The sequence below is a fragment of the Neolamprologus multifasciatus genome, chromosome 14, assembly GCF_963576455.1.
Source record: "Neolamprologus multifasciatus chromosome 14, fNeoMul1.2, whole genome shotgun sequence".
NCBI classification, from domain to species: Eukaryota; Metazoa; Chordata; class Actinopteri; order Cichliformes; family Cichlidae; genus Neolamprologus; species Neolamprologus multifasciatus.
In genome coordinates this window covers 40,608,634-40,629,928 of record NC_140452.1, presented here as the reverse complement: position 1 = coordinate 40,629,928, position 21,295 = coordinate 40,608,634, and the positions used below count along the sequence as shown (strand labels likewise).

Genomic DNA, 21,295 nt, shown 5'->3' with positions numbered 1-21,295 from the left:
GTTTATTCCAGTGTGCAGGGATTGGCTAATCTGACCAGGAAATGTTATAAATGGATTGTCAGAACAGTCAGCGTTAAAAGTCACCTTTGACAGTCCAGACTAAGATGGCGTTGGACATCTTCAGGGCGGAAAAGGGTTGGTGTGACCAAAGTGTGGTTTGGCTTGTTGTATGTATATTTTATAATGATACAGCTCTGGATGGACCAGTTACCAGGGCATGGAAGGAGGACAGACTCATTAAATGAGGAGAAGGAATTTTCTGGGATTGAAGATCCTCTGGGTGAGTGGTTGACTAAAAGCATGCATAAAAATAAAAGCTATCTTTTGTTATTGATTGGTAATAGATTGATAATTGGCCACATTCACAGTTGTATTGATTTGTTGTGGACGTAGTCTACTTCATGTTTAAGCACTCTAATTAACAGATTGAAAATAGTGACATTAAAGGAAGAATATGCAGCGCCACCCTGTCAAATGCCAGTGCCGGTGGGGCTCAGTGATGAATCAGGTGAGCTTCATGGCTGAATTAAAACATAGATGCCCCTGCGGTGGTTAGTAAGGGATAAAAAGGGTGTGTTTTACTGTTATTTTACTATCAGCATTATTGTTACATCAGAATCAAATAACAAGCATTGCATTGAACATTTATTGAAGCTATTGACATATTAATATTTGTATTACAGTGATTGTTATAACCCCATGTTAATGTTATATTTACAGGTGTCAAAAGTAGTCAACAAGTTCATGTGGAAGTGAAGTTCATATTAATACAGGTTTTGTTTGTAGACAATTGTGAAGACGCAGGCTCTGGGCGGAGCCCGGAGTTGAACAGATCTAAACATGACAATTAAATTGATTTCATTCCCTAACACAGAATAACAAGACTGGAGCAACGACACTGGATAGGAGAAAGTCTGATACTTTCTAAGATATGAGGTCACTAACCTGTTCTTTTAATTTTCTAGCTTCATTGAATGGACACATGGTAGAATTAGAAATGGCTAATTTGTTTATGTCTTTTATTAGAATGAGTGGTTTTAATCATTTTTATACATATCTTGCAAATGTGCTTATAATGAGTTGGCACTCGGTTTTTTGAAGGTCATAAGCTTCGTTCGGCGATAGTCCGGACTGATAAAGTGTAGGAAATGCCTTGAGTGCAGCAGGCTAAATGCAAACACGCTTACACACACACACACTAAATTAGGATAAGTCCTTGGGACATTCTGAATGTTCTAAACCAATTCTGAATCACCAAAAGATCAGTAGACAGCAACATTAGATTGTTAGAGCTAGGAAGAGAGGTGTTTTGGTTTTCTGTCTCTTACAGAGAAAGGAACAGACACCAGACGAGGTCACAGATATACGAGAATCCTTCGCAGCAGAGACAGACACGGTGACTGCGGAAACATCAACTGGGTTCAAGTGTCATGGCATTTTGGGCTCCAGTTAGTCACCTCAAAAGGATGGATCCCATAAACACAGCAATAATCATGAAGGGGTTGACGGAAATCCAGGAACACCACACCAACGACGTTCGAGAGGCTGTTGGTCATAAGGAGAACACCTTTCTGTTCCTTTTCCTGGGGAACACAGCTGTGATCCCAGAATACACAGATCATTGTTTGAAATCGGGGCAGAATAATCCCCTGATCTGTGCAACGACTGAAGGGTTGTCTAACCCCTGAGGTTGAAGGAAACAAGAGCAGAGGATCACCCGACTGGAAGACACTGGTGCCTACAGCAATAAAATAAAGGTTAAAAGCTCCTCGGACAGGGGTTCTAGTCTGAGTACGTTTGGAGGGTATAAGGTAGCACCGAAATAAAGCTGTGGGAGAACTGGGGAGTGATGGGAGTATCATCTGTATCTACTATTGTGGTTGTAATAAAAGTTTTCTTCCATCCGAACTGCGCAAACACAGAGGTCATCTCACATCTGGTTCACCCAACAGGGGGACAAAGGGTCTCAGGAGTAAGGAGAAATGAACCCGGCAACACTGGATTGCAGGGTGTAAGTGAGCTCTTTATGTCTAAAGAGCTCATCAGGGGGAATTGTGGGATTATGATATTACTTTATGCCATGTTAGACCCCTAATTAAAGATTGTGAATTATTATGTAGTTTTAGTTTGCATTATGCTCCTGAATTAGAAGAAGGTGAGAACTATTACATTTGATAAACTGATTTGCATTACATTAGACTGTTGATTTATTGTGAATGAATGATATTGTTTTGTGATGCATTATACTGCTGAGTTATAAGAAAATATTGTTCACAGAAAGTCATCGCCTTATTTGTCTGATTAGAAGAGAACAGAGCATACTGCCCCATCTCAGCAGGAGCAGATAAACAGGGAGCCAAGGTCGTAGCTTAGGCGCCGTGTGAGAGAAAGAATGTGAATGTTTAGGCTTTTATGATTAGGTGGGGGCCACTAGAGGCTATAAGAGTTTGATCAAGGCTCCACCATTTTGAGATCTGATGCTGTCTGTTGTATGGTGTCCATCTCCCACGCGTGTGTTCATTAAATCATCGTTTGACTTGACCCGGCCGGACCAGTGTTGTTATTATGGTTTTCCTCCTGTATCCATTCCCAATATTTGAATCCGTAACAAGACCTAAGTGCTTGGGAAGATGCATGAGGTTTCAACAGGTCAGAGATATACTGGGGAGCTTCACCATGTAGAGCTCTAAAAGTTAAAACTAAAATTTTAAAATGAAACCTAAAGTTTACTGGCAACCAATGAAGAGAAGCCAAAACTAGAGTAAAATGTGACCTCTTCTTAGTGCCAGTTAAAAGTCTTGCCGCAGCATTCTGTAAAGTCTGAAGGCCATCCAAAGCTGATTTGTTGAAACAAGTAAAAAAGGCAGTTAATACAATTCAAATGAGAAGAAATAAAAACATGAATAATCATCTCAAGTTCTGCCTTTGACACCAGTAGTCTGAGTTTAGACATGTTTCTTAGATGATAAAAACAGTTCAGAACCAGTTGTTTGGAGTGACTCTCTGGCGACATTGAGCTGTCAAATATGACACCCAAATTTCTATATAATTTCTATAAGATTTGCAAAATATTCTGTTCTGGCATTTTTTTTTATATCATGTCGTTAAGTGAGAAAATAGACTTCTTCAGATGTACATTATGAACCTCAAGCTTGGAATCCATCCATAAATGTTCTAACTTGCATTATATATTTTTTTAATTTGCATTACATCACCATACCATTGTTTTAAGAACTGGCATGGACGAGGATGGTTTGTACTCCTCACCATGAGAAAAAAAAACATCCAAACATTTCAACAGCACACCCAATACATTCCAGTGTATTGACCCTGATATGGCAAAGATGCTTTAATATTAACAAAAATGTACCTGAGCATTGACATTTCTTGTGATCCTTTTGTATTCTTCATTGGCTAGTTTAGCTTTAATCTTCTCAAGACGGGCGACCAGCTCAGGGTTCTGAAGTGAGAGGAAGAAGTCACAGTTTAGTTTTTCTCATAACACTGGCTGGGCCTCCTGTGAAAACAGTCTAATTACACGGGGCCAAGTTGCAGAAATTACTACATGTTAACACTGCAGTAGATCTACAGATCTATGGTCTATCACTCACATATGAATACAGTGTAACAGCAATGGATGCGCATGAGTGTACATCACAAAACGTGCAGGAATTTACTTACCCTAGGAGGCTTCACGATTTCAGGCAGGTGAAGCGAGCTATCCTCCAGCAACTCATGCAGGTAGAATGGATGCCCTGGATAAATGCAGCCACGGTAAAAAATGTTATGAAATTATACACACACACACATATATATATATATATAATTCAGTATTTTGTTTTTTCTTTTTTTCACCATTGTCCTGAAGATATTTCTTGATCTTTCTCGCTGTACTGAATGGCAGGATTGTTGGTTCCGGTTTTTCAAGAACCTCCTCCAGCTCTTCTCCCAATGCTCGAGGAAGAGCTGACTCCAATTTTCCCAGTAAATGTGTCACTTTATTTCTGAATTTATCCCCCACCACAAATGCAGAAGCCATGATGCGATTGCACCAAAAATTAAACGAGTTTTTTCGAAGCAACTATTTAAATAACGTTTTCTGTCAAACCTGGCCTCAATATAAACACGGACTTTACTTTATATCTGCTGAAATGTACCGTTTAAAAACGAAACCCAGCATCTGCTAAAAACAAATAAAAACCCTGGTACGCAGCCATATTGCTTGTCTTGTGACAGGCTGACGTAATCGCTCACGTGACCATCTTCCTGACGTTTTATTTACTTTTTTCTTTTTTTTTTTGTAAAACCTCAGTCATATATATATTATTGTGAAAACGCCAAGACGCCAATACGCCAAGTTTATAATAATGATTTGTTTCATTTTTAACTTAAAAGTTTCTCACTACATGACACCTTACCTTGTGGTGCCTTAAAGGACTCATCATAAACTCGTAAAACTTACCGTTTTTGCATTACTAAGCTTTGACACAAATTTAAGCAACAGTACTTTTGATGGGACACAACTTTCCAACACTAAATTGTCCCAAACTACCGGTTCGCAATCAGCATTTTAACCAATGAAATGGTGGAATGAAAATAAAGGAGTGTTAAACTTTTATTTTCAGACTACAATGAAGGTCATATTTGTTGTAAAAGAAAATAATTAAAAGAAGGTTACTGAACATTAAGCGTTTGGTTCTGTTATTACAGTCGTTCCATGAAGGCAGCTCAGCAATGATTGGCTCTCAGCGCTGGAGGACAAACGATATAATACGCGTGTGACTGTGCTAGTGTAGGAAAGATGGCGGCTAGTGCGTTACGTCGAGGGTTGTTGAGTAGTGTCAGTAAATACAACAAGAAGCATGTTCACAGAATACTGAGTGTCGTTGACACCAGCTGCGGGTTCGAGGCATACAGACCGCGGTTACTATGCCGAGCTTGCGGCCTGCCTGACGGTGTTCAGCAGAGGAGGTTTATGTCGTCACGGTAAGAATCCTCAACTGTCTTCATATGCCAGAGCTAGCATGCTAAAGACTTTAGCTAAGCACGAGCTCTTCAAAATGGCACCGTTAGTTAAAGACACTGGCCATGCTGCTATTAAGTGGACAGATGCCTGTAGGTAGATGATACCTGCATAGTGAGTCCGATGTGCAAATGAATTGGGACTCAGAACAAGGGTGATGTGCAGAGCTGTTGTAACTACAGAGGAAGAAAGCTGATGAGCCATACCATGAAGATATGTGAAGCAGTTGTTGAAGTTAGGTTATAAAGAGAGGTGGTGATCAGTGAGCAGCAGTGTGGCTTCAGAGCACTACAGATTTGATGTTTGCTCTAAGAGTGTTGATGGAGAAATATAGAGAAGTTCATAAGGAGCTTCACTGTGTCTTTGTGGATCGGAGAAGACGTGATTGGGTGCTAAGAGAGGAACTGTGGTACTGCATGAGGAAGTCAGGAGTGTCAGAAGTATAGGAGGGTGGTGCAGGACATGTATGAGGGCAATCAGATCTGGGCTCCTTATTTGCAGTGGTGATGACAGGCTGACAGTTGAGGTCAGGCAGGAGTCTCCGTGCCATGTTTGCAGACAACATTAGAAAGCGAGGTGTGACCTGTAGTGAGAGTAGGGAGGTGGAGGTATGCTCTGGAGAGAAGAGACATGAAAGCTAATAGAAGCAAGACAGAATGCATGTGTGTGAATAAGCAGGAGGCAGGTGTAAGAGTGATGCAGGCAGCAGAGGTAGTAAAGGAAGATGTTTTAAAATACATGGGTCCAGCTGTCCAAAAAAGGGGAAGGATTACATGGTAGTAACCGAGACCTGCTGTGACGTATAGTTTGGAGATGGTGGCACTAACATAAACACATTTGGCAGAGCTGAAGATGGTAAGATTTTCATTTGGAGTGACCAGGGGGACAGCTCAGTTTGAGCAGGTTGGAGACAAAGCTAGAAAGGTGAGGCTGAGATGTTTGAACATGTGCATAAGAGAGAGAAAGCTGATTAACTGGCTAAAGCACATTGAATATGGAGCTGCCAGGCAGGAAGAAAAGTTGAATAACACATAAAAGATTCATGGATGTAGTGAGTGAAAGAGAACATGGTGTGACAGAGGAGAATGCTGGGATATGGTGAGATGGAGGCAGATGATCTGCTGTGGCGACCCATGGGTACCTCGAGTTTTTCCACATACAATAGTTGAAATGTCTTTATTGTAACCATCGGGTATCAATTGCAATAGCAATATTAAGCTGTCTGCATGTAATTCGCTGAAATGTTGTTTTTTTTTCTCCCACACGCTGCGAATGCATCTTTAATCTCCCCCTTCTTTTCTACCTGGCGCACTGCACTGAACATGCATGTTTATATTTTACCAGATAGGAAAACACTGCAAATAAAATGTTAAATAAACCAGCTGTGATTTCCTGTGACTGTTCTTGGTCAGTCGTTTTTGTAGTCACTATCTAGACTTTTGTTTCTGTAATTTGAGGTCATCACATTTTTTATTGTATAGATTTTATACGTTATAAGCATAAAAAGCACCCTTTTCATTTGGGTTGTTTTATATTGTCTTGTGAATTATTGCTTGATGTCCTTTTTTGTTGCTATGATCTTTTGTTAAAGGTCTAGTGTTGACCACAGAGAGACTTACTGTGACTGTAGAGGTGTAACATGGTAGACTAATGTGCCTGTGTTAATTCAGCTCCATATTATTGTGTGAAGTTGCACTGGGTTGGGAGTGGTTGTGTGTGTGTCACATTTTTGGTGAGCCAATGGCTGGAATGGGGTTGCTGTACTTGATTGTACTGATAAACTGGTCTACTTATAGCCCACACTACAAACACTGCTGTATTGTTTTGTCTCTCTGTGCAGGTATGTAATGTGATTATATCAGATATGTTTGGGATGGATGGGTTTTGCGCTATGAATTTTATAGTGAAGGGGTCGTTTTGTCTCTCTGAGCAGGCCAGGACCTATTATATACCACAGCCTAAAGGCAGCAGAGTTGCAGAGGCTGGAGTGACCACTGGCTATATGCTTTTATATGCTAACCCTGTTAAAGGCAACACGTGGAGTGCAACTGGCCGTGTGGCATAGCTGGCTTTGGCCTTGGGACTGTGTGTTTTTATTTGATTCATAAACGGGACACTGGACTGTTTTATCTTTTATCTCTATTTTTTGTCAATAAATTATCTTTTAGAATTTTATTGACTGTCATCTTTTTGCCCACGACTGAGACGGTTGGTCAGACCTAGAATCCTTCTTTGGGTGTGTTACGTCATTTGTGAAAAATCTCTGTGTGGAGCTAATGGTTAAAAAGTAGTTGAAATAAAACCTTTTATTTCATTCAGGTTTTTTGTATTCAAAGTAGAGAAAAAAAGAACATTGAATGGTCGATTTGAATGCGTATACCAGTGCAATTTTAGGCTCTATATGGATTTTGGAGGTTAAACATATCACGGTGTATATATGGTGATGTAGCCAAAAAAATATTGTGATTTTTAGATTTTCCTCATATTGCCCAGCCCTACTTTAAGGTCCATCTGAAAGAGGAGGATTTATCAACAAGAAATGAAGAAAGCACAGATATTGGCTGTTAAGTAGCTTGCCAGCATTAGTTGAGCAGCACTTGATGTTGTTACTGCTTCCAACCTATGGGAAGATTCTTCTTCAGTGGTTTGGCAGTTTTAAAAGAATTTAGTAGCACAAATATAGGCATTGAAAAGTTATTCAGCAATATCTGCGTTATCCTGATAGTGTTTGTATTATTTCCTTATTATTAATGCTGGCACTGTCATTTTAGTGAAGAGAACAACTGAGAGACCCTTAAAACATTTGGTGCTGGACAGGCTGCAGTTTGCAGGCTGCACAGAAGCACTGTCTTATTAACATCATTTAGACACCTGTTGGCTCCCTGTCAGTATCTCAGTTTCGTGTGTTAATATTTGCCTCTCCTGTTATTTAGGACTTAAATCAACCCAATACTTAATCGTTGATGATTGGTGGACTGATCTTATACAGTCAGACCTGGTAATGGGAGAGTTACCTTGGTGTAAATGAAGTTAATTGTCTTACTGCTGACAGGCTTGTACCAAATATTATATACTGAAACTAAAAATGGAGTTGTATTAACCACCAACAGCATTGCAGCAACCACAAAAGCGGTATTTCTTTAAGATTAACACTTCATCTAGTTATTCTTAATTTTAAAATTGGGCATATAATTCCCCGGGTCATTATCAGGCCTTAAAATTCAGTACAGGCTTGCAAGTATTAACTGTAAAGCTTGTATAATATTGTAAATTTATACATGACTTCAGCGATCTAATGTACAGTAAGACTGGCGAGAAGAGCCGTGAGCTGACATCCAAGCACTCTGCAATCTTTCCCTGTCTCTGCAAGACTGGGATGTATCAGGAAGACTCAGTAGCAAACACAGGCAGGATTCAGAGATGTGTGCTTGGAAGGAATCCAGGCATGGACTAGCTGGTTAAAAAATATAAATATATATATGAACTGACATTGTTTGTGCCCAGGAAAAAAATGCTGAAAGGACGTGTGTAAACAGGAGTGCCAGTGAAGTTGATGTTAAACAGGTTAACGTGTCATCTCTAGTAGAAGCAACGGCAAAATTAAAGTTTCAGATTAACTGGATCAGTATGTATCTGTAGCTCAAATTTATAATGGAACTGCTCTGTAAACTGGGAAGTGCTGATATGACACAAGGAACAGAGGCGCAATGGAGACAATAGAAAAGAGAGCCAGCAGACAAGAAAATATAGTTGTGTCAGCTGAAGGAGGAAGATGAAACATAACCTACTGTAAGAAAAGACCTGTAGTAAAGCTCCCAAGGAGTAGTGAAGATTTTAACTTTGCTTACTGCTCATGCTTTTATTGTACTGTAGCTCTGGCTTTCAGTCTTTTTCTAGACATTCTAAATGTTTATTAATTAGTTGTGTGGACAGTGAAATGGTTAGCTCATTATTGATTTCTCAGCTTTGGTTTCACGTCCTCAATGGTCACCAGTGAAAGCCCAAAGATTGCAGGTGTGGACAGAAAGAGAGGCAGAGTGTGCTTGATTTATCTGTTCTGTGAGAGAGAGTAAAGGTGGGTGGACAGGTGGGTGAGTGCCCACACGCTGGTTGGAATAGCAGCGGTGAATCAGCACTCTTGTATCGTTTGTTTATGCAACCATTTCCTTGTGTAATGATATCTGATGACATACTGATATTTTTATATTTTTACCAAGCTTTTCTGTGATATGTTGACTGCTCACATAAATCCACAACCCAAATGGATGGATAGTGACATGGATAGTTTCTGTTCTTGGCAAGGCGTGTTGTTGACAAGGCTGAGGCTGTTGGCTGAGGCTGGGTCCAGAGTTTGTAGCAGTGTGGCTAAATTTAGATTGGCGATTATCTGTGGACAGTGTATCGACTTGTCTCAGATTGCTGCACAAGTAGAAAGTGAAGAGGAGCCCAGAGGGGTCAAAGAGTAACTTAGGCCAGTTGTGCATGTTTGCATAGGCTCATTCTTGTTCTCATCATTTGACATCTTTAAAGTGTTCATCCATATTCTAAAGTCTTTGGGCTGGAGGCTATCCCAGCAGCACAGAGACTGCACCACCCTGACCTCAGGGCAAATACTGCATTCTCTTGTTTCTTATTAGTGGGACAACAACCCTAATCTGTTTTGATAAAACATTGTCACCAAGTGGTTACAGCTTTGCAGGTTCTTATTGCAGTTAGTTCCTTTTTTTTTTTTTTTTTTTCCAAAAAGATCTGCACTCAGAACACTCTTTCACAATATAGTTTACCAGATAAATCTGTCTTGAGGTGGAGATGGTAAACTCTGGCATTTTAGCACTGAGTGGCCATTATACCCCCTGCAGTTTTTGGCACTTCCACGTTGACTCAATTTTCAGCCCTCTCTCGTCATGATCGACATTTCTGCCTGGATTGCATCTGAACTTGGTTTGTCTTTCAAGCAAAGTTGAGATGGTCACCCATCAGAACTGAGTACAGTATTGTCCTCCCGATCTTACCCAGAGGTATTCTTTCAGAATCTGCATGTTCGTTGTTTTGTAACCATATTTCTAATAAAAGCAGCTTACCTTGTGATTATTTATTATTCTTGTGCAATACAACTTGTCCAACTTGGTGTGTAATATTAAATCTCCCCGTCCATATATCCACCTCATTAATCCCTGCTCTTCATTTCTGTTGTGAAGATTAGCTTTGCAGGAAGCACAGAATAAGAGTGTTATTTATATGACGTGACCAGCTGTTGTTATCGGTGCCAACACGTATTGTTTGTTTTGTTCTGAAATAATGATGGGGGCATGGAGTTTGAGTCCAACTGTATTTGAACAAAACACCTCAACGGTCAAGTGTTAACAATATTATCAAACTGTGATTGAGATCAGGGCTGAAGAGTCTGCAGGACCCGTCTTCCTATAGGGCTTAATGCATATTTTTCCATAGGATGGCAAATTCCAAATTGCTGTCGTTGCATCTCTGGAATTTACCGACCCGGTGTGCTGTCCCATGCATGATGATTTGTTGGTTCAAGTTTTGTGCAGCATGCAGACCCACACAGAGTTCAGAGTGTAATGATGTTGCCTGTTTTTGGCAGGAACAGGCCTGAGGGGAAGATTCTAGAGACTGTGGGAGTGTTTGAGGCTGTGAAGCAGCACGGCAAATATGAAACCGGACAGGTAAGACCTTCACAATTTCTTCATGCTTATACCGAAGCTGGTTTGATGATCTGGTTTAGCTCATGTTCCTTCTCTTGTATTAGACAGATGACTAACATAAATTTCATTGGCCCTTCTACTGTTAGTTAGATTACTCTGTAGCCTTGGTGAGTTTGGGCTAGTGGTTCATGAAGCAGTTCTCTGCCTGCTGCAGGTCACAGCAGACCTCCAAAGCAGTGCACTTGGAGTTTGAGAGTGGGAAGAGGCTCTGGACCAAAAAAAATAAGTTCCATATGAGAATATTACAAAAAAAATGTTAAAATTGGGGGCAGAATATACTTTAGAAGCCTGCCCAGGCAGGCTGCATGTGGAACTGCTTAGTTAACATAACTCGCAGAGATGAGTAAGAAATGCCCTTTGACTACCCTGTAACTTTCTTTTTTCTACAGAGGTGTGTGTGTGTGTGTGTTCCCGGGGGGGGCAGGCAAGAAAGTCCCTTGCATGACTTTCTTTCTTTGTTCTTTAATCTTATTACTTTAGTGGTCAGACTTTAATTCCCTACTCTGGTGCTGTATGGTGGATCTTAAGTAGTGCAGAGCAAAGCAACAGTGTGGAGAGGATAGAAACAGCTCTGCTCCAGTGTTCAGCATTTCTGCCCATACCTTTATCTATAGTTATACATGATGAATGATGCCAGAACAGTGAGTGAGAGAGAACAGGCCTTTTAGACTATGAAACAGTTTATGTAACTCAGTGTTGTCCATATAACATGTTTGCATCATCTCTTCTAGTGACTGTAATCCCATACAACATTGTGTGTATTGAGCGTCCTACATGTATAATTTCTGAAAGCCTTATCTCGTTGTTGTTGTTGGGCTCTCCCCTAGCTGTTTCTCCACAGCGTGTTTGGCTACAGAGGCATCGTCTTGTTTCCATGGCACGCCCGCCTCTATGATCGAGACATCACCCCTCCCATGTCTGACAGGTAGGGTGGTCTCAGCTTGATTTTCTGGGCCTCTGCGTGGTTGTTTTGTGTGTTGTGTACTAAATTTGTAGTGCTTCTTCCTGCAGCAAACCTGAGCCCCCAGGGGCCCACGGCTCCAAGGAGGTGAAGGGGAAGACTCACACTTACTACCAAGTCCTCATTGACACCAGAGACTGCCCTCATATAGTAAGTATAACTTGTGCTTGTACTGAGATCAGGTAGTTATTCAGAGCGTCAACCACTGTCATGAGCTCAATTGTGGACACAGTCTGTGTGACAGGGGATTTCTTAAAATCACCCCGCAATGCTTCAGCTGAGACACTTGAGTTAGAAAACCCAAACACTGCAGTTGTCTTTACTCGCGAGGACAAGTGACAGAGCTCTCCTACACGTAAGAGACACTCACGGACTTGTGCCCTGTCACCGTCTGCGTTCTTTATTTATACAAGAGAAATGAATACATTCGTTCAGTGACGTGTGTGTGTGTGTGTGTGTGTGTGTGTGTGTGTGTGCGCGCAAGGTCAGAACTGCTTGTTCAGCTTCTTACTATCGCTGTATAAAGATTCAGATACAAATATCAGAACACGTTTCATAAAGAACAATCAGTTCTAAACAAGGAAAAGGTCATCATGCAGTATTCTATCATCAATAAACTTGTATCACTAAAAGCTTATACTGACTACTCAGTACAATTTTCTATTGACACTGTGTGATCTCAGGCAGTGCAGTGAGTGGAAATGTTGCTAGGTGACAAACCCTCCACTGTGGTGGACTCAAACTGTAGGTATTTATTAGTGTTGAGGTCTGCAGGTATGTAACTTGGTCTGTGCGCTGTGACAGTCCCAGAGGTCCCAGACGGAGGCAGTGACGTTTCTGGCCAACCACGATGACAGCAGGGCTCTGTACGCCATCCCAGGTATGCACACTGATCAGGAGCCACTCACTCATACATCTGACTCACATTCTGATTGTTTTTCATTTATTTCTTATGGAGGCTTTTGTCATAATAAAAGACGGGAGATAGCTGGTGATGTCTATCTTGGGGTCTTACAGTTGGCATTAGAAACTGGCGGTCATACTTTAAGCATTAAATTTGAGTCTGGCCAGAATAGAGCACACCTTATTTTTACACAGTCACATCCAACCTGCTGTCAGAGAGAAAAGGGCAAAAAAGCAGCTGGTGTTATTTTATCAGTGCTGAGGAAATTACGTAATTGACTCAAAATGTTCAAATATTGAATTCTGTGAAAAGAGCATTTTTGATAATGGTAGTTATTAGGGCTGGGCCATATCATACCGGTCACGGTTGGGCAACGATAAGAAAATGAAATATTGTGAAAGAATATGGGTAAAACGCACATGCGCTGTGCCTTTGTTTTCATATGCACATGGCGAAAAAGACACGGCGGCGACGGAGAATGACAAGGGCGAAAGCGGATCGTTGAATGAAACGGATGAACCAGAATTGGTTTGTAAAAATGCTGCAACTTCAGTGGTGTGGAACTGGTTTAGCCCTCGTCCATCAGATACACAACAAAGCACTATTTTTGGTAGAGCATGCTAGCAGACCGCCGTTATTGCCGTGTTTTTTTTGTTTTTTGTTTTTTTTTTTTGGAAAATACGGCACACTTAAAATCAATCCTTTGATTTTTCTGAAAATCGACAGTGACCCTAACCCTGGACATTGGCCGACATATCCTCAGCATAACAGTGTATAATATCCACAAAACTTAAAAAGAGCTTATACACACGCAATACGGTAATATTATGTTGAAGCACAGTACGTATCACTCCGCGAGGCTCCTCCCTACGATAGACGTAATGCTCCGACAACCCATCAAGTGGTGCAATGTCCACTGGAAATGCCTTTAGGTTAAACTGTCAGCAAGGAATTTGAATTTGCACTGTTACATTTTTATATAACTTTAATGCAAAAAACAGCTGCTTGTTTAAGTGAAAATACATTGATGGTTTATTTTGCACTAATAAAATTGTGGAGTTGTAAAGTATTTTTTCTAGTGTCAATTATATCATCAGTTATATCGTTATTGCAAATTTTCAAATGCATATCGTGATAAATATTTTTGGTCATATCGCCCTGCTCTAGTAGTTATGATGGTTCTGTTTCTGGCTTTCCTCTTCAGGTCTGGACTATGTGAGCCATGAGGACATTCTGCCTTATAACTCCACAGAGCAGGTCCCCATCCAGCATGAGCTGTTTGAGCGCTTCCTCTTGTACAACCCTTCAAAAAGTAAACGCAGATCTTTTTTTCAGCTCTGTGGTTTTGTATAAGTCCACCAGGTTTCTTCTATATCTAACAGATGTAGTCGACATGTTTCCTTCCATAGCATTGTTGTTTCATAAAGTTGTGACAGACCTACATATCTCATGTATGTAGGTCTTATCTTGTAAACATGACGATCCTCTGGGCAGTTTCATGAATAAAGGTGGTGGTAATTTCTGCAGGATTGAGTGCTTGAGTGGCAAGTTTTGTAATGTTAAAGTTTATGCCTCCTTTGTGAAACTGTCATTTGTAGTTTGACTTTTGGTTCCGATCCTTATAAGACCCACTCAATGGCCACCTAGAATGCCTAAGAAGCAGACTATTTTTAATGTGACTGTTTTTTGTTTTTGTCTGTAGCTCCTCCATTCACAGCCAGAGACACCCTTAAAGCATGGCAAGAGAAGAACCACCCCTGGCTGGAGCTCTCAGACGTCCACAGAGAGACAACTGAGAACATCAGAGTCACTGTCATCCCCTTCTACATGGGAATGAGGGTAGCTGGATCTTTACGGATATTACTTGTATATTATTTGTTATTGCAGCACAGCCTGAGCCCCACCACCTCACAGCTCAAACACATTTCATTGGTGTTATTAGGTGTGCTTGGCAAGATGTTGGCTTACAGCCTGTTTCTTTTTAATTTGTAGGCTTAAATGCTCCTCTGTAGTTTGCTTGAAATCTAAGGTTAATTCTTTGTTGTCCTTAGGAGGCCCAGAACTCTCATGTTTATTGGGTGAGTAGTTTTATATTTTATCATGTAAATTAAAGACAGTGAAACACAGAAATAAACAGCTCAAATCTGTTTGTGTTGTCTTCCTGCAGTGGCGATACTGTATCCGTCTGGAGAACTTGGGCAACGAGGTGGTTCAGCTGAGAGAGAGACACTGGAGGATCTTCAGCCTATCAGGAACTCTGGAGACAGTCCGAGGACGAGGTGTCGTAGGCAGGGTGAGCATGCTTACAAACACGAGCAGAACCACAGACAGCAGCGAGATGTGGAGTTGGACAAACGCAGCCGGCCACAGAACGACAGACACGATTAGCAATGACACACAATCATCCCTCTAAGATAATACTATTACATTAGTAATATTACACACCATATATGCATGCATGTCATATATTATATTATATTACTTGTTTTTGACACTGAGGTATGTAATAGACAATGTGCACGTTAGCATATGCTACTTCCGGTGCGGAAACTCCTGTGGGGAGCTTTGTTTCCGGTGTCCTATTCGTGCCTTGTTTACGGTCCAAAACAAGTTAAGCAAATGAATGAATCAAGTGGCGATTTACATTGGATTATAGAATTCTGATCTTATGCTTCATAAGATGTATTTTTGGGGGGTCCTTTAACCAAACATAGTCCACTTAAAGGACATCTGAGATGTAATTTTTTTTAATGTATTCTTTCATTACGTATCATTACATTGCATATTACATATCATATTAAAAATAAACATGCATGACTGCTGCAAAGGCCTCAACACCAGAATATGAATGATGAATCTTTTCAAGCCCCCAGTTCTGATATGATACAGATGCCTTGGCTCCGCTTGTCTGTTAGTATTTTGATCTGATTCCAGAGTTGAATGAACAGACTGTCGTCCTGGCTGTGAGGAGGAGACTGTCGCGTTTGTTTAGAAATGCTCAGCTCTTTGTACTTACCTAACAGGAGCCGGTGTTGTCTAAAGAACAGCCAGCCTTCCAATACAGCAGCCACGTGTCTCTACAAGCCCCAAGTGGTCATATGTGGTGAGTCTACATCTACCTATTTCTTCACATGCTATAAAATCCAAAGTATCTTCAGCTTTTCTCACTTAGTGTTTTTGTTATTGTTGTTTTAGGGGAACGTTTCGCATTGAAAGAACTGATGGTTCTCACTTTGATGTCCGCATTCCTCCCTTCTCCCTGGAGAGCAACAAGGATGACAAAGCGCCTCCTGCTGGCTACACATTTTAAGTGTGTGCTACCACCCTCAAGCCCAGGATACGCTGCCAGTCCTGCTTGTGTCATTATCTAGAGTTGCCCCTGACTTGTAACATTGCTTCAGCCTTCAACCTGGGTCTAGCATCAGGAAAGCTAAGCAAAGGGGAAATTATTAGCAGTTTCTAGATTATCTAAATGCAGGCCCACCTTGCCCATTTTCTGCCCCCCCCCCCAGCAGTAAATTCTTTTAGGCTAGAAAATCAATCTGCAAGTCTGTGCACTGGAGGAGATCTGCACAGTGAAGTGGAAGAGAGCTGAGAGTTTGGAAGGTGAATTAATGCTGCCGAGCTGGGCTGGTTCTGACATGCAGTAGCTGAAATATTGACCAGTTTATTTTTATACATGATGCAGTACTCTTGTCCTGAACCCTTTTTCGTTCTCCCCCAATTGTTGTTGTTTTTGGTTTTTTAGACACTTAAAGAGACAGAGAACGTGTCAAAGTGTGGGCCTGTTAGTGTAAAAGTACATAACATTTACTGTGTCACAACAATTAAGCAAACTGGAAGTTTAAAAAATATCCCACCCTGAAATGTCAAAAATGAAACCACATGTCTATAAATCTAAAGTACAGAAAGTCAAAAATGGCAGCATAGCACTATTTGGTAGTTTAGAAGTGGTCAGCAGTTACTATCTTGAGTTAGTGCAGAGTGGTCTGTCTGCTTTGCATGTATTAATTTGCTGTTGGCTAAAACTTACCCAGGACACCAAAAATCGAGTCATAAAGGAAAAATGTTAAACCTGACCCAGATTTGTTCTAATGCTGCTGTTTCTGCTGAGGGGGAGGGGGGATGATGATGATGATGATGATAAAAATAAAAACTGCCATAAACATTTCCAGATGAAGAATTTGGGTACCAAACTCTAGAATTCTTCACTTGTGTGATCATTTAGGCGTCAGTGATTGGATAAATGCCTATAACTATGGTGTGTTATTGATGTAGATTTTTGGAGGTCTGATTTCTAAATGTGCTTCAGACACTCTGAAATGCATCCACTTTTGTTCAGTGTTGTTAAGTAAAACTAAAAGTCACAAGGCTAAGACTTGTGAACCCTCCTCCTGCTGGTGGCAGGTCAGGTCCCCACTGACTGTGAACAGAAGCAGCTCTCTGTGGAGTCATCAGCGATGATGTTACCAGAAGATGAGTTTTGTGTGCAAGATGTCCGCCTTCCTCTCCGCCGTCTGCGCCCTACAAAAACCAAACCGTCATCTTGATCCTGTGCACATGGGGATGTGTCGTCAGGGCTGACTGTGACTTTGTGAAAGAGTTATGAGCCTAAAAGTTGTAAAATGAGGAAAGAAACTAACTTTTTTTTTTTTTGCTTTGATAAAGTGATTTGATGGTTGAAATACTACTGTAAATACCGATGTAATTAGAAGCAAAATAAATACACCTTTTGAACAATATTCAGACTTTCTGCTGAGTTTGAGCTTGTGTGAAGCTATCAGACTTGCGTAATTGTTTCCTGTATGTGGGCAGGAGAATTGCCTTAAATCTGAGTCCCTAGTAACCGGTGGTTGCCAGGGGGTCACCGACCCATTTCTAGGTCTTTGAGGGAGTCACTATCTAGCTCAAGAAAAGTAAGGCCTTACCACAATTATTAGGGATGCTAAATATAACCACATTGATGTAATGGTTCCACACAGCTGCCACCAGATGTCAGTGCAGGTCTTTCCCTGGTAGTATAAATAACTGAAAGCTGTTTCAATTAGTTTTTTTTGGAGAAAACACTCATGTATGTGTTTTAGTTTATGCCAACTAACTAAAAAAACAAAATCAATTAAAGCTAGATTTCATAAAAACTTGTAATTTCATATAAACTTTCAAAAAAAATGCTTTGATATGAAAATCATTTGGGCTGACACGTGGGTATAGAAAAGAGCACCCCTCCAATTATGTGTCAGGGCTCAGGGAGGTGCAGCCTTGAGCCTGGTTCTACCGGAGGTTTCTTCCCCTTACAAGGGAGTTTTTCTTTCCCACTGTCGCCAAGTGATTGTTGGGGTTTTTTCTGTGGGCTCTTTATTTTACAATTTAAAGCCCCTTTAGGTGTGATTTAAATAAAAGTGACTGCACAGAGCAGTGCACAAAGTAGATCTACTCTAATCGGGTATTAACTTGTAAGTTGGTGTTGTGGTTGACAATTTCCGCAAAAAATAAATTAAGAAAAATTGTTAGATACAAAATGCTTAAATCAAGGTCCGCTATTGGCCGATTTTCCTAGAAGACTACAGTTTAAAATGCATGACTCATCTCGACAGATACACCCTGTCCATTTCTGCCTGTGAGCAGTGCAGCTACAAACCGACACATTTTGAATGGACTCTGGTAGAAAAACCTCCTCCGCGGAGACGGAGCGTCAGCGCCGTGAAACTAGACACTTGGCAGTGCTCATACCCTCCCGGCCCTCCTCCTGCCTCTCCTCATCACCCCGCCAGGAGGAAGGAAGACTTGGGGTCACGTGCACTCGCTGCGCGCCCCCGTGCACTCGAACAGAGGGTGCGATACATAATTCGGTCCCGGGGAGGGGACACCTCAGTCCGGCCCCTTCTGTCAAAGCCCACTGAGCCGCCGCCTGCACATAGCAGGACGAGGCGCGGATGCGACTTCTGCTTCCTGCCTGCGAATCGAATGATGGAGAGTGAGGCCGGGAGGAGGACCAGCGCTGCTTTTGTTGCAGGTACAGCGGGACTTCCAGCGGCCGAGGAGGGACAGGGCAGAACGAGGAGCACCGCAGACGTAAACACTGCCATGCCCTGCTTCATGCAGCAGCGATCCTCCGCTCGCTGCTCCTCCTCTGCTCCAGGACAGAGCGCTGTGTTCTAGAGGACAGCTCGGGAGGAGGAGGAGAGGGTAAATATTTGGTGCTGAAGTTGGGTCCGGGATAGGAGACTGTCGCTGAGGCAGACTCACTGCTGGGGTTCCCCGGCAGCCTGACTCTGCTGAGTCCGCGCTCTGCGGCCATGCGGCAGGCAGCATCCAAAGACCTGTTCCCTACATGAGCTCCAGCTCCTGTGAGTAACAGCACAAAACTACCAGTGCTCCTTCTCAGCGTATCTGCAGTGTTGTGCTGTACTCTGGGAGCAGGCACACTTTTCACATTTCACAGAGACGTGATGAGCTGCTGACGTTTTACTGAAGCAGGTGTCTGACACAGGAATCAAAGCTGCCGCTGCATGACTGCTCTGTGGGACCAATCTCTTTGTTGCCACAGTTCACATTAAGAGGCAGCACCATGGGTGCCAAGCAGGGTAAAGGCCAGGAGCCTGCAGGAGCCAGTCCTCAGCACAGTTGGAAGCGGACACCCACCAAGGAGCGGGGAGACATCTTAGCCTCCCTCATGCTGAAGTCAGGGGACAGGCTGAGCCGTAGCGGGACGCCACCGCCACCCTACCAGCGCCGCATCGGCATGATCCAGGAGATGATGCTGATGGCCAAACAGGGCAAGCAGGATGAGGCCACGGAGATGCTGAAGACGCTCCGACAGGTAGCCGCTTAGTCTGCTGTGTGAATGATGCTTTTTCTTTCTGCACACTTCCTCTGTTCTTTCCTGTCATGCTGTATTACCTTAAGTTAATGTCAACAGTGATGCTGAAAGAGAAGCCAGGCTCAGACTATCCGCTGATGCTCACTGACTGAAGCCATTCAGAGACTGACTTCCTGCATGCCTGATGAATTGATGTCCTCCCTGCAAGTATGCCTGGCAGTGCCTGACTCTGCTGCATGGGTACAGAGTGGAGAGAGTGCTGTGATTTACAACCTCTCTCAGTCTGGATGCTGCTGTTACTACAGAGAGAAGAAAAAGCCCAACAACAGGCTGGGAGAATCTGGTGTGGCGAGAAACAAAAGGGAAGCAGGAGAAAGAAAATGCCACCAGTTGAATGGGATGATGTGGAGAGCGGCAGAGAAGGGAAGGGTCTGAGGATGACAAATTCTGAGAAACAATCTGTGTGTTTATTACTGTGACAGTAAGGAAACTAAAAAGAGCAGATGAAGACAGTGAGGGAAGAAACTGATTTTGACACACTTCACAGAGCCCATACACTGGCAGTTTTTATAGTTTATCCCCTCGTGACTCAAACTCAGGGAGCACCACCTGAGGCTTATAGACACATAGCTTCCCCAGATTACTGTTTGGACTTTGGAGATTTTCATCAGAATTGTTCTGTTACTATTTACTAATCAAAGCTCTATGCACTGGTGGCAGATGGCAGTGATGGCAGCAAACGTTAACACAAAGGTCTGTGAAGGTTCTCAGGGTGAGATCTAAAACCTGCAGGACACCAGCCCTGAGGCCTGGAGTTGGACACTCCTGGTGTATACCTTTCCAGATGTGCAATCTACCGTTTTGATAGGCAATAATGCACCCCAGTATCACCAGAGATGCTGATAGCAAGGGCCCTCTCCTCTTTAGTTTGGAGGATACGCTGTCCATGTTTCCCACAAAGAATTTTAGATTTGGATTGATCTGATCACAGAGCAGTTTTCTACTTTCAGTCCATTTTAAATGAGTTTTGGGTCAGAGAAGACAGCAGTGTTTCTGAATCATGTTCACATATGGCTTCTTCTCTGCATGACAGAGCTTTAACCTGCATACGTGGGTGTTCAGAGACAGTGATTTCTGGAAGTGTTCCTGATCACGTCTGTCAGTGCTGTCTGAAGGCCTGAAGGTCAAGTACATCCAATACAGGATTGGCCTTGTCCCTTGCTTACAGAGATTCCTCCAGATTCTTTGAGTCTTTTTGATGATGTCATGTACTGGAGATGATGAGATATTCAAAATCTTTGCAAATTTAGAAGTCTGGACAGTGGTGTATTAATCTGCAATTGTCTACACTTCTGAGAATCACCGGCTCTCTCAGATGATCTTTTAATACATTTTCAACTGATTTTTTACACAAGTAACCAATCAGTGTAAAAATGTTCCTGAACTTGTTTCTTGCTAATATTTTTCATGAAATAGTCAAATCTGATCATTTAAATGTTCGATATGCCTTAGGTATCCCATTTCGAATCAAATATGGATATGTGAGATTTTTAAGGCGTTGCATTTTGTATTTATTTACACTTTACTCAGTGTCCCAACGTTTTCATAACTGAGATTATACTTTATGTTTTCACTTGATGAAATAATAGTGACACAGTGTAATATGCAATGTTTTGTAGTTCATGTGAGGCTGTGTCTAGCTAATTTCAAGACGTGGAAAGAAACAATTTTTGTTTCCATGTAAAACAAATTAACGTTAATATGCTGGTAATTTGGTCATCTAGTAAGTTTTCTCCAGGCTGGGATCCCTAGTGTGGGATCTAATGAGATAAGCACTTCCAAACAGACCTGAGACTTCCATCTA

General features: G+C 41.9%; 3 protein-coding genes and 1 long non-coding RNA gene across 5 annotated transcripts in view; 2 read left to right on the top strand and 2 right to left on the bottom strand.

Annotated features, from left to right (window-relative positions):
- The window catches only part of vma12 (vacuolar ATPase assembly factor VMA12), a 42,355-nt gene extending 38,101 nt beyond the window's left edge, over positions 1 to 4,254 (bottom strand). Inside the window, exons 1-3 of the mRNA XM_085184793.1 lie at positions 3,856 to 4,254; positions 3,682 to 3,755; positions 3,371 to 3,460 (exon numbers count right to left, since the gene is read on the bottom strand). Of these exons, the coding sequence (XP_085040919.1) occupies positions 3,371 to 3,460; positions 3,682 to 3,755; positions 3,856 to 4,039 (348 nt within the window). The 5' untranslated portion in view covers positions 4,040 to 4,254. The remainder of the gene's footprint in view (positions 1 to 3,370; positions 3,461 to 3,681; positions 3,756 to 3,855) is intronic.
- The window catches only part of LOC146504690 (uncharacterized), a 58,033-nt gene that overhangs the window by 26,367 nt on the left and 10,371 nt on the right, over positions 1 to 21,295 (bottom strand). The window lies entirely within an intron of this gene.
- Positions 4,772 to 17,353, top strand: poldip2 (polymerase (DNA-directed), delta interacting protein 2). 2 transcript variants are annotated; one of them, XM_085184783.1, is made up of 11 exons: positions 4,772 to 4,986; positions 10,632 to 10,707; positions 11,574 to 11,671; positions 11,758 to 11,857; positions 12,512 to 12,587; positions 13,816 to 13,923; positions 14,314 to 14,450; positions 14,663 to 14,689; positions 14,779 to 14,904; positions 15,635 to 15,714; positions 15,807 to 17,353. In XM_085184783.1, exons 1-11 carry the CDS (start codon positions 4,802 to 4,804, stop codon positions 15,919 to 15,921), a joined length of 1,128 nt encoding a protein of 375 aa, XP_085040909.1. In that variant the 5' UTR covers positions 4,772 to 4,801; the 3' UTR covers positions 15,922 to 17,353. The 2 variants fall into 2 exon arrangements, with proteins under 2 accessions (XP_085040909.1, XP_085040908.1); XM_085184782.1 differs by having other exon boundaries at positions 10,626 to 10,707.
- Positions 17,476 to 21,295, top strand: part of lrrc75a (leucine rich repeat containing 75A) — a 69,537-nt gene continuing 65,717 nt past the window's right edge. The window contains exon 1 of the mRNA XM_085184771.1: positions 17,476 to 19,431. Coding sequence (XP_085040897.1) covers positions 19,180 to 19,431 — 252 coding nt within the window. The 5' untranslated portion in view covers positions 17,476 to 19,179. The remainder of the gene's footprint in view (positions 19,432 to 21,295) is intronic.

What these genes read in the sequence shown, in the direction of transcription:
- poldip2 (XM_085184782.1), top strand. Translation starts at nt 4,802, where the DNA reads ATGGCGGCTAGTGCGTTACGTCGAGGGTTGTTGAGTAGTGTCAGTAAA. An exon ending in GGCTCTGTACGCCATCCCAG is followed by an intron (nt 12,588 to 13,815) that starts GTATGCACACTG and finishes TTTCCTCTTCAG; the next exon opens with GTCTGGACTATGTGAGCCAT. An exon ending in GACGAGGTGTCGTAGGCAGG is followed by an intron (nt 14,905 to 15,634) that starts GTGAGCATGCTT and finishes CTTACCTAACAG; the next exon opens with GAGCCGGTGTTGTCTAAAGA.